This window comes from Hyla sarda, chromosome 4 (assembly GCF_029499605.1).
Source record: "Hyla sarda isolate aHylSar1 chromosome 4, aHylSar1.hap1, whole genome shotgun sequence".
NCBI lineage: Eukaryota > Metazoa > Chordata > Amphibia > Anura > Hylidae > Hyla > Hyla sarda.
The window spans coordinates 22,824,205-22,837,615 of NC_079192.1; the positions used below are offsets into that span (position 1 = coordinate 22,824,205).

General features: G+C 45.7%; 1 protein-coding gene across 2 annotated transcripts in view; it reads right to left on the reverse strand.

The window, feature by feature from the left end:
* STAG3 (STAG3 cohesin complex component) overlaps positions 1-13,411 on the reverse strand; it is a 249,753-nt gene that overhangs the window by 43,965 nt on the left and 192,377 nt on the right. For both annotated transcript variants that reach the window (XM_056570147.1, XM_056570148.1), the window contains exon 27: positions 5,709-5,857. In XM_056570147.1, the coding sequence (XP_056426122.1) occupies positions 5,709-5,857 (149 nt within the window). The remainder of the gene's footprint in view (positions 1-5,708; positions 5,858-13,411) is intronic.

Here is a 13,411-nt window from a genome sequence, read left to right on the forward strand (position 1 = left end):
CTGTTCTGAGCATTGTAGGGCGCCAGCAGAGCACTTTACATCCACATATGGGGTATGTTCTTACTCAGAAGAAATGGGGTTACAAATTTTGGGGGGCTTTTTTCCTATTTTCCCTTGTGAAAATGAAAAATTTAGGGTAACACCAGCATTTTAGTGAAAACATTATTTTTTTTTCATTTTCCCATCCAAATTTTATGAAAATTCGTCAAGTACCTGTGGGGTGTTAAGACTCACTATACCCCTTGTTACGTTCCGTGAGGGGTGTAGTTTCCAAAATGGGGTCACATGTGGGTATTTATGTTTTTGCATTTATGTCAGAACCGCTGTAAAATCAGCCACCAATGTGCAAATCACCAATTTAGGCCTCAAATGTACATGGTGCGCTCTCACTCCTGAGCCTTGTTGTGCGCCCGCAGAGCATTTTACGCCCACATATGGGGTATTTCCGTACTCAGGAGAAATTGCATTACAAATTTTGGGGGTCTTTTTTTCCTTTTACTGCTTGTGAAAATAAAAAGTATGAGGCAACACCAGCATGTTAGTGTAAACATTTTGTGAACATTTAGTGTAAACATGTACTGACAGACCGTGCATGCTGGGAGTTGTACTTTTGCAACAGCTGAAGGCACACTGGTTGGAAAACCTTCAGTTAGGTTCTGTTACCTAACTCAGTATTTTCCAACCAGTGTGCCTCCAGCTGTTGCAAAACTACAACTCCCAGCATGTACTGATCACCGAAGGGCATGCTGGGAGATGTAGTTATGCAACATCTGGAGGTTACGCAACTACAACTCCCAGCATGCCGAGACAGCTGTTTGGGCATGCTGGGATTAGTAGTTTTGCAACATCTGGAGGGCTACAGATTATAGACCACTGCACAGTGATCTCCAAACTGTGACCCTCCAGATGTTGCAAAACTACAAATCCCAGCATGCACAGACAGCAAAGAGCTGTTTGGGCATGCTAGGAGTTGTAGTTTTGCAAGATCTGGAGGGATACAGTTTAGAGACCACTGTATAGTCGTCTCAAACTGCAGCCCTCCAGCTGTTGCAAAACTACATATTCCAGCATGCACAAACAGCTGTCTGGGCATGCTGGGAGTTGTAGTTTTGCAACATCTGGATGACTACAGTCTCAGACTGTAGCCCTCCAGATGTTGCTAGGCAACTTACCGGCTTCCGTAGGATCCAGGGAGCCGTCCTTTTCTTCTGCACGACATTGCCGCCCGCAGATCTCCGTCGCCCGCTGCCTCCGGACGGGTAGGTGGACTTCGGCGCCCGGTCCCTGTCAGTTTCCCCGTCCTGCCCCGCCTATTGTGGGTGGGCAGAAGGGGGAAAATGAAAGTTAACCCTCCCCCCCCCGCCCCGCTATTGGTCATCACTTCTGACGACCAATAGCAGGGATAGGAGGGGTGGCACCTCTGCCACCTCACTCCTATCCCTTCAGGGGGATCGTAGGTGTCTTAGACAACCACGATCCCCCTTATATTTCGGGTCACCATAGACCCGTATGACCCGAAATCGGCGCAAATCGCAAGTGTGAATTCACTTGCGATTTGCGCTGATCGCCGACTTACTAGCTCCTTCACTTTCCTGTTTCCACTATTCTGCCCTAGCGTCTGGACGGTTTATTCACCGCTTTATTTAGCGATATATTGTTGCCTTAACATTTTTGTTCAATTGTTCACTTATTTTACTGATTACAGTATTCTCTATTTTGGCCCACCAGGCCGTCGTTACCTTATATTATGTATGTGCTTAAGTCATTGTCATTCTTTGATTTGTTCAATAAAAAGTTCTTGGAATTTGAAAAAAAAAATTGTCATCTTCTGACCCCTATAACTTTTTTTTTCCACCTATATGAGGTCTCATTTTTTTGCGCCGTGGTCTGTAGTTTTTATCGGTACAATTTTTGTTTTGATGGGACTTTTTGATTAATATTTTTATGGTATATGAAGTGACCAAAAATTCACAATTTTGGACCATAACAACTGGGACCCACGGGGTTTAACCCGTTCTCCGCTCATGAGAACAGTTTAACCCCTTAAGGACCGGGGTTTTTTCCGTTTTTGCATTTTCGTTTTTTGCTCCTTGCCTTTAAAAAATCATAACTCTTTCAATTTTGCACCTAAAAATCCATATGATGGCTTATTTTTTGCGCCACCAATTCTAATTTGTAATGACGTCAGTCATTTTGCCCAAAAATCTACGGTGAAACGGAAAAAAAAATCATTGTGCGACAAAATTGAAAAAAAAAACGCAGTTTTGTAACTTTTGGGGGCTTCCGTTTCTACGTAGTACATTTTTCGGTAAAAATGACACCTTATCTTTATTCTGTAGGTCCATACGATTAAAATGATACCCTACTTATATAGATTTGATTTTTTAAGACTTCTGGAAAAAATCATAACTACATGCAGGAAAATTAATACGTTTAAAATTGTCATCTTCTGACCCCTATAACTTTTTTATTTTTCCGTGTATGGGGCGGTATGAGGGCTCATTTTTTGCGCTGTGATCTGAAGTTTTTAACGGTACAATTTTTGCATTGATAGGACTTATTGATCGCTTTTTATTCATTTTTAAATGATATAAAAAGTGACCAAAAAAGCACTATTTTGGACTTTGGAATTTTTTTGCGCGCACGCCATTGACCGAGCGGTTTAATTAATGATATATTTTTATAATTCGGACATTTCCGCACGCGGTGATACCATATATGTTCATTTTTCTTTTTATTTACACTGTGTTTTTTTTTTTATTGGAAAAGGGGGGTGATTCAAACTTTTAATAGGGGAGGAGTTAAATGATATTTATTCACTTTTTTTTTTCACTTTTTTTTTGCAGTGTTATAGGTCCCATAGGGACCTATAACGCTGCACACACTGATCTTCTATGCTGATCACTGGTTTCTCATAAGAAACCAGTGATCAACGATTCTGCCGCATGACTGCTCATGCCTGGATCTCAGGCACTGAGCAGTCATTCGGCGATCGGACAGCGAGGAGGCAGGTAGGGGCCCTCCCGCTGTCCTGTCAGCTGTTCGGGATGCCGCGATTAGCCGCGGCTATCCCGAACAGCCCGACTGAGCTAGCCGGCCACTTTCGGTTTCACTTTTAGCCGCGCGGCTCAGCTCTGAGCGCGCGGCTAAAGGGTTAATAGCGCGCGGTGCCACGATCGGCACTGCGCGCTATTAGAGGCGGGTCCCGGCTTCACTATGACGCCGGGCCCGCCATGATATGAGGCGGGGTTACTGTGTAACCCCGCGTTATATCAGAAGAGCAGGACCAAGGGCGTACCTGTACGCCCTTGGTCCTTAAGGGGTTAAACCCCGTTAACGGGATGCAGGGTGTCCTTAAGGGGTTAATATATGTTTGTCATTTTTATATTTACATTGCTAATAAAGATTAGCATTTTTTACTGCATTGTTTGTTAGTTTACTACTGTTTTGGTGTACGACATTGAGGTGTACACTAGTATTTTGCACACCTCTGGTGAGGCTTGCTATGGGGATTTGCTACTACTCCGTTCCTGACATGGACCGAGGTGGCAGCAGAGAACACTGTGCTCAAACTGGAAAGAACTACACAACTTCCTGTGTAGCATACAGCAGCTGATAAGTACTGAAAGGATTACGATTTTAGCTTCCACATGACTTTGCCAAAGTCCAGGTTGTTAGGAAGAACATAGGTTAAATGCAAGATCCTTTGAAAAGGGGGATCTATGGTAATTTGCAATGTGTGTGGCTGAGATACCTGCACTCAATATTAGGAGGGGGGAGTCCACATACTTCTTACCATGTTATGTATAACGTGACTGGAAGCCAAGAATTACAGAACTCCCTGAAAAATAAAACATTGTGGCAAATATGCTCAGGCAGTGAAAGGGTTGAATATATGGATTCCCAGAAGGGTGGGGTTCATTAAGTAACCCTGTGCACACTGCTCAAAAACAGGGAACACTTAAACAGCACAATGTAACTCCAAGTCAATGACACTTCTGTGAAATCACACTGTCCACTCAGGAAGCAACACCGATTGACAATCAATTTCACATGCTGTTGTGCAAATGGAACAGACAACAGGTGGAAATTATAGGCAATTAACATAACACCCCCAATAAAGGAGTGGTTCTGCAGGTGGTGACCACAGACCACTTCTCAGTTCCTATGCTTTCAGTTCCTATGATTCCTGGCTGATGTTTTGGTCACTTTTGAAAGCTGGCATTGCTTTCACTCTAGTGGTAGTATGAGACGGAGTCTACAACCCACACAAGTGGCTCAGGTAGTGCAGCTCATCCAGGATGGCACATCAACGAAAGCTGTGGCAAGAAGGTTTGCTGTGTCTGTCTGCGTAGTGTACATCAGGAGACGTGGAGGAGGCCAACAACCCAGCAGCAGGACCGCTACCTCCGCCTTTGTGCAAGGAGGAGCACTGCCAGAGCCCTGCAAAATGACCTCCAGCAGGCCACAAATGTGCATGTGTCCACTCAAATGATCAGAAACAGACTCCATGATGGTGGTATGAGGGCCCTACGTCCACAGGTGGGGGTTGTGCTTACAGCCCAACACTGTGCAGGACATTTGGCATTTGCCAGAGAACACCAAGATTGTCACATTCGCCACTGGCGCCCTGTGCTCTTCACAGATTAAAACAGGTTCACACTGAGCACGTGACAGAGTCTGGAGACGCCGTGGAGAACGTTCTGCTGCCTACAACATCCTCCAGCATCACCGGTTTGGCGGTGGGTCAGTAATGGTGTGGGGTGGCATTTCTTTGGGGGACCGCACAGCCCTCCATGTGCTTGCCAGAGGTAGCCTGACTGCCATTAGGTAAAGAGATGAGATCCTCAGACCCCTTGTGAGACCATATGCTGGTGCGGTTGGCCCTGGGTTCCTCCTAATGCAAGAAAATGCTAGACCTCATGTGGCTGGAGTGTGTCAGCAGTTCCTGCAAGAGGAAGGCATTGATGCTATGGACTGGCCACGCCCATTCCCCAGACCTGAATCTGATTGAGCACATCTGGGACGTCTCGCTCCATCCACCACAGACTGTCCAGGAGTTGGCGGATGCTTTAGTCCAGGTCTGGGAGGACATCCCTCAGGAGACCATCCACCACCTCATCAGGATCATGCCCAGGTGTTGTAGGGAGGTCATATGGGCACGTAGAGGCCACACACACTACTGAGCCTCATTTTGACTTGTTTTAAGGACATTACATAATATACACATAATATAATTTTTGTGTGATTTTGTCAGCACATTCAACTGTGTAAAGACGAAAAGTATTTCATACAAATAGTTCATTCATTCAGAGCTAGGATGTGTTATCTAAGTGTTCCCTTTATTTTTTGAGCAGTGTATATAGGACACAAGGTCGAGCAGTGTATATAGGACACAAGGTCATTTATATATATATATATATATATATATGCTCCCTAAAAAGACAGAAATTTTCAAATGTCAAAATCTGAGCTGTGGACAATGTATAGTCGTGAGGAGGCTACTGCACGAGGGAGACGGACACTTACTTGTTTAGGAGGACAATGTATAGTCCTGAGGAGGCTACAGCAAGAGGGAGCAGGACACTTGTTTAGGAGGACACTATATAGTCCTGAGGAGGCTACTGAAGGAGGGAGCAGGACACTTACTTGTGTAGGACAATGTATAGTCCTGAGGAGGCTACAGCAGGTGGGAGCACGACACTTACTTGTGTAGTAGGACAATGTCCTGACGATTTCGGACTTGGTCAGGCCCCAGCAGAAGGGAGAAGCGTCTTGCAAGATCACGGATTTCAAGGAAAGGGTGTGAAAAGCGCTGGTCAGAAGAGACGTCCTCTAACCTGAAGCCTGTGTATGCCTGTGGAGAGGGAAGCTGCTTTACATTCACAATACATCATAAATAAGACATCAGACATAACATAATCTCAGTTATTACAGACTATTCTGGCGAGATTAAATCAGGTTGGGTTTGGCAGAGCAACTCAATCTGAATACCAATATATGGAGGGAATTTGTCTCACTATATATACTCATAGATCACCCTAAGGGTGATCCACTGAAAACCCTTAATTTCCCATATATCCCTAAATAAACTTTATTAGTATCACAAAAACAAAAGGGTTAAAAATTAAGTGCTCACTTCGCCATATGCTCACTTCTCCAAGTACAAATCACTATGGATCTACAGATCTCATAGTTATAGTAAGGAACGCCTGCAGCGTACAACGGACGGGCTCATAGGAGAATGCACTATATTAAAAACACAAACTCTCAGCCCCCCTCATTTTTTATTTAAATTTTTTATTTTTTATTTTTACGTTTTCCTACGGATGTAGCTTTGTCATGCCCCTACCATAGACTTGCATTGAGGGGCAGGGCGTGACATCATGATCTTCCGTTCCCGTGGTCAGGACCCAGACCCTCCAGCGCTTCCGGAGCAGAAACAGGTGGGTGCCGCATGCTATATTGCAGGGTCCCCAGCGGCGGGACCCCCGCGATCAGACAACTTATCCCCTATGCTTTGGATAGGGGATAAGATGTCTAGGGGTGGAGTACCCCTTTAATTTGTCAATTCATCCTTCAAACATTGATATGCTTAATTTACTAATCTTCATAGGACTATATATTGTAATCACTAATTGGTCTCATTAGGTATATGAAACAAAAAGAAAGACTACGGATGGAGGGAGGAGAAAAATAAAATCTTATGTGAATCCAACATTATATGAGGTCAGTCTATTGGCTTATTGTGGAATTTATTCAAATATACATTGTGTTGGCAATATTTCCAAATCAGTTAAATGCTGAAAAGGTAAATCCCTCATTTAAACCTTGAGGAGTAAGAGTGTGGGGTCTATGGATCCATTTTGCTTCCTCCTGAAGCAATTTTTTTATCTAAGTTCCCTCATCTAGGGCCCAGCTTAAGTCGTGTGATACCCCAAAATGTGAGGTTTGATTAGTCCCCTCCATGCGCTTCTAAACATATGCCTGGCTAGGGGTGTATTGGCCCTAGTGCGAATTGTGCTTAGATATCCTCCTTCTAAGCTGTTGTTGGTCTTCCCAACATATAATTTAGCACAACCGCACTGGGCAGCATAGATCACTCCAGCTGATTGGCAGTTGATGAAGTCTCTTATTACATATTTACGGTTATCAATAGGATTAGTAAATTCCTTGACTTTAGGCATCAAACTGCAAAATGAGCAATTGCCGCATGGATGGGAGCCTGTAATCATTGATCTGAGCCACATGTTCTCCTGTTTGTCGGTAAAAAAAAACTATGCACAAGATGTTCATAGTTCCTTTATGTTCTTTCCTTGTCTATATGTTATTGACTGATTCGAGGTAATAACCTCCTTGAGGTCTGCATCTGCTTGAAGTATCGGCCAAAATTGGCGTAGGATCCCTGTTACTTTTCTGTGATTCTGATCATAAGTACCAATGCATCAAACTACCCGTGTCTGTTGTTCCAAAGGTCTTCCCGTCAGTAATTGCTGCCTAGGTGTATCTCTGGCTCTAGCAAATGCCCTATGTAATACTTTTTTTTTTGGTACCCTCTATCGATAAATCTCTGATCGAGTATCCTACTCTCCTGCAAAAAGGCCTCATTGCTAGAGCAATTTCTTTTTGCCCTCAAATACTGGCTTACAGGAATCCCTCTCCTCAATGAAACAGGATGAAAGCTCCCCCACTGTAAGAAACGATTTGTGGAAGTGGACTTCCTGTAGATCCTCGTTTGTACACAGCCGTCCGATCCCAAAGAAATCTCTAAATCAAGGAAATTAAGTGTGGATTTGTGCATTTCAGAAGTGAATAACATACCAATTGTGTTGGTGTTCAGTGCCGTGAGGAATTCATGAAATAAGGTGCTAGTGCCATCCCAAAATAACAAAATATCGTCAATATAACGACCCCAAAACAAAATGTGCTCAGTGAACCTAGAAAAGGTGTCAGTAAATACTACAGTGTCTTCCCACCACCCTAGAAATACATTTGCGAAATTGGGCGCACATGCTGTGCCCATAGCTGTGCCTTTTTGTTGAAGAAAAAAGTGACCTTCGAATATAAAATAATGGTGCGTAAGAATTGTAGAAGTGACAAAATTGTTGTGATCCGTGAATTATATGCCTCTTGTGCATAAAAAGTGTTCCTCCGCCCTTAGACCGAGATCATGTCATATATTGGTGTATAACGCCTCAACATCGAGGCTGGCAATATATGGTTAGGGCGTAAACAAGATTTCCTGGAGTCGGGAGACTGCGTCAGTAGTGTCCCTTATGAAAGATGGTAGGGCTGAAACAAATGGCGCCAGTATTTGATCAACATATAAGCTAATCCCTGCAGTCAGGTTTTCATTCCGATATAATTGTGCGACCAGGAATGGGATGCTTTTTTTGTGTAATTTGGGTAGTGCGTACATTGTAGCTATTGTCGGTTTTGAATTAAAGATAACTTTAAATTCATCCTCCATAATAAGATTCTGCATTTTTGTTGCCAGTAGAATTTCTTTTAATTCACAGACAAACTGATCCGTAGGATTTCTTCCTAGATGTAAATAGTATCTTGATCCTCAAGGAGTTTCCGAACCATACTGACATAATACTCTTTATTCATCAGAACAATGTCCCCCTTTTCGGAGAGCTTCACTATTATTTCTTTGTTCTCCAATTCTTGAAGTGCATGACATTCTTGAGCTGTTAAATTAGTAAATCCTTTCTTAGGTTGCAATTTGGCCAATTCAGTAGTAACCATCTGGACAAAAGTATGAATATGATGAAACTGTCCAAAATTTAGGGTTGTCCAAGATCTCGGTTTGAGATTGGAAAAAGGGGGGACAGGTCTAGCTCTACCAATCTCATTTTCCATTAAAAGGTCATTTAGGTCCCTCAATACTTGTTCTTCATGTCTCCAGGTTTAGCTTAATTTTGTTTGTGTATTTTATGTAGAGCGAGTTTCCTTGCAAAAAGATTTCTGTCTTTTATCCAGTTGAAAGGGTCATATCTCAGTGTTGGTGTGTATGATAATCCTTTTCTTAATACAGATTCTTGTTCACAAGTAAGAACATATTTGCATCTCATTGTCACTGCTTCTCAATGTCTGGGTTGCATCAGATACTCCTATTTTTCTCTGTCACGTAAGTGTACGCCCTCTCCTAAAAAAGATTGTGTATTCGTAACTGTTTGGCCATTCATTGTGATCTGAGCCACTGTGGTGGCTATTGGTTGTTGCACAAGAAGAGAAATATATTCAGCAGAAGAATAGGAGGTAATAGCTGTTGCCATATCTACATTTCCACCTCCTGCTGCACTCAGAGGCGGATGTAGAATAAGCTGTCATACGTTGTGATGGTACTGATAAAAAGTTGGAATTTTTCGATGAATTTGTGTTCTGTACTTAACCAAAAGTGGAATTTTGATACCCTTGTGCATGACCCTGATTATGATTGGGCACTTGGCACTGATTATTAGGACCTTTCTGGTAGTTACGCTTGTAATATGGTCTCCTTTTTCTTTGGACCTAATCTATTTTGTGACCTAGGATGCGGTAAGGTCCCGTTCCATTGGTCGTCCGACTCTGATTCGGATATATATGCATATGGAGAAGTGAGCATTTCATTTTTAACCCTTTTGTTTTTGTGGTAATAATAAAGTCTATTTAGGGATATATGGAAAATTAAGGGTTTTCAGTGGATCACCCTTAGGGTGATTGTTACGCCGAGCGCTCCGGGTCCCCGCTCCTCCCCGGAGCGCTCGCTTCTCTCTCGCTACCGCAGCGCTCCGGGCAGCTCCACTGACCCGGTGCGCTGCGATACCGTCTCCAGCCGGGATGCGATTCGCGATGCGGGTAGCGCCCGCTCGCGATGCGCATCCCGGCTCCCGTGCCTGACTCGCTCTCCGTCTGTCCTGTCCCGGCGCGCGCGGCCCCGCTCCCTAGGGCGCGCGCGCGCCGGGTCTCTGCGATTTAAAGGGCCACTGCGCCGCTGATTGGCACAGTGGTTCCAATTAGTGTGTTCACCTGTGCACTCCCTATTTATACCTCACTTCCCCTTCACTCCCTCGCCGGATCTTGTTGCCATTGTGCCAGTGAAAGCGTTTCCTTGTGTGTTCCTAGCCTGTGTTCCAGACCTCCTGCCGTTGCCCCTGACTACGATCCTTGCTGCCTGCCCCGACCTTCTGCTACGTCCGACCTTGCTTCTGTCTACTCCCTTGTACCGCGCCTATCTTCAGCAGTAAGAGAGGTTGAGCCGTTGCTAGTGGATACGACCTGGTCACTACCGCCGCAGCAAGACCATCCCGCTTTGCGGCGGGCTCTGGTGAAAACCAGTAGTGACTTAGAACCGATCCACTAGCACGGTCCACGCCAATCCCTCTCTGGCACAGAGGATCCACTACCTGCCAGCCGGCATCGTGACAGTAGATCCGGCCATGGATCCCGCTGAAGTTCCTCTGCCAGTTGTCGCCGACCTCACCACGGTGGTCGCCCAGCAGTCACAACAGATAGCGCAACAAGGCAAACAGCGGTCTCAACTGACCGTGATGCTACAGCAGCTACTACCACAGCTTCAGCAATCATCTCCTCCGCCAGCTCCTGCACCTCCTCCGCAGCGAGTGGCCGCTTCTGGTCTACGACTATCCTTGCCGGATAAATTTGATGGGGACTCTAAATTCTGCCGTGGCTTTCTTTCCCAATGTTCCCTGCACTTGGAGATGATGTCGGACCAGTTTCCTACTGAAAGGTCTAAGGTGGCTTTCGTAGTCAGCCTTTTGTCTGGAAAAGCTCTGTCTTGGGCCACACCGCTCTGGGACCGCAATGACCCCGTCACTGCCTCTATACACTCCTTCTTCTCGGAAATTCGAAGTGTCTTTGAGGAACCTGCCCGAGCCTCTTCTGCTGAGACTGCCCTGTTGAACCTGGTCCAGGGTAATTCTTCCGTTGGCGAGTACGCCGTACAATTCCGTACTCTTGCTTCAGAATTATCCTGGAATAATGAGGCCCTCTGCGCGACCTTTAAAAAAGGCCTATCCAGCAACATTAAAGATGTTCTGGCCGCACGAGAAATTCCTGCTAACCTACATGAACTCATCCATCTTGCCACTCGCATTGACATGCGTTTTTCCGAAAGGCGTCAGGAGCTCCGCCAGGATATGGACTTTGTTCGCACAAGGCGTTTTTTCTCCCCGGCTCCTCTCTCCTCTGGTCCCCTGCAATCCGTTCCTGTGCCTCCCGCCGTGGAGGCTATGCAGGTCGACCGGTCTCGCCTGACACCTCAAGAGAGGACACGACGCCGCATGGAGAATCTCTGCCTGTACTGTGCCAGTACCGAACACTTCCTGAAGGATTGTCCTATCCGTCCTCCCCGCCTGGAAAGACGTACGCTGACTCCGCACAAAGGTGAGACAGTCCTTGATGTCTACTCTGCTTCTCCACGTCTTACTGTGCCTGTGCGGATATCTGCCTCTGCCTTCTCCTTCTCTACTATGGCCTTCTTGGATTCCGGATCTGCAGGAAATTTTATTTTGGCCTCTCTCGTCAACAGGTTCAACATCCCAGTGACCAGTCTCGCCAGACCCCTCTACATCAATTGTGTAAACAATGAAAGATTGGACTGTACCATACGTCTCCGCACGGAGCCCCTTCTAATGTGCATCGGACCTCATCACGAGAAGATTGAATTTTTGGTCCTCCCCAATTGCACTTCCGAAATCCTCCTTGGACTACCCTGGCTTCAACTCCATTCCCCAACCCTGGATTGGTCCACTGGGGAGATCAAGAGTTGGGGGCCCTCTTGTTTCAAGGACTGCCTAAAACCGGTTCCCAGTACCCCTTGCCGTGACTCTGTGGTTCCCCCTGTAACCGGTCTCCCTAAGGCCTATATGGACTTTGCGGATGTTTTTTGCAAAAAACAAGCTGAGACTCTACCTCCTCACAGGCCTTATGATTGTCCTATTGACCTCCTCCCGGGCACTACTCCACCCCGGGGCAGAATCTATCCTCTGTCCGCCCCAGAGACTCTTGCTATGTCGGAGTACATCCAGGAAAATTTAAAAAAAGGCTTTATCCGTAAATCCTCCTCTCCTGCCGGAGCCGGATTTTTCTTTGTGTCCAAAAAAGATGGCTCTCTACGTCCTTGCATTGACTACCGCGGTCTTAATAAAATCACGGTAAAGAACCGCTACCCCCTACCCCTCATCTCTGAACTCTTTGATCGCCTCCAAGGTGCCCACATCTTTACCAAACTGGACTTAAGAGGTGCTTATAATCTCATCCGCATCAGAGAGGGGGATGAATGGAAAACGGCATTTAACACTAGAGATGGACACTTTGAGTATCTGGTCATGCCCTTTGGCCTGTGCAACGCCCCTGCCGTCTTCCAAGACTTTGTTAATGAAATTTTTCGTGATCTCTTATACTCCTGTGTTGTTGTATATCTGGACGATATCCTGATTTTTTCTGCCAATCTAGAAGAACACCGCCAGCATGTCCGTATGGTTCTTCAGAGACTTCGTGACAATCAACTTTATGCCAAGATAGAGAAATGTCTGTTTGAATGCCAATCTCTTCCTTTCCTAGGATACTTGGTCTCTGGCCAAGGACTACAAATGGATCCAGACAAACTCTCTGCCGTCTTAGATTGGCCACGCCCCTCCGGACTCCGTGCTATCCAACGTTTTTTGGGGTTCGCCAATTATTACAGGCAATTTATTCCACATTTTTCTACCGTTGTGGCCCCTATCGTGGCTTTAACCCAAAAAAATGCCAATCCCAAGTCTTGGCCTCCTCAAGCGGAAGACGCCTTTAAACGGCTCAAGTCTGCCTTTTCTTCGGCTCCTGTGCTCTCCAGACCTGACCCATCTAAACCCTTCCTATTGGAGGTTGATGCCTCCTCTGTAGGAGCTGGAGCGGTCCTTCTACAAAAAAATTCTTCCGGGCATGCTGTTACTTGTGGTTTTTTTTCTAGGACCTTCTCTCCGGCGGAGAGGAACTACTCCATCGGGGATCGAGAGCTTCTAGCCATTAAATTAGCACTTGAGGAATGGAGGCATCTGCTGGAGGGATCAAGATTTCCAGTTATTATTTACACCGATCACAAGAACCTCTCCTATCTCCAGTCTGCCCAACGGCTGAATCCTCGCCAGGCCAGGTGGTCTCTGTTCTTTGCCCGATTTAATTTTGAAATTCACTTTCGGCCTGCCGATAAGAACATTAGGGCCGATGCTCTCTCTCGTTCCTCGGATGCCTCGGAAGTTGAACTCTCCGCAACACATCATTCCTCCTGACTGCCTGATTTCCACTTCTCCAGCCTCCATCAGGCAAACTCCTCCAGGGAAGACCTTCGTCACTCCACGCCAACGCCTCGGAATCCTCAAATGGGGTCACTCCTCCCATCTCGCAGGCCATGCGGGCATCAAGA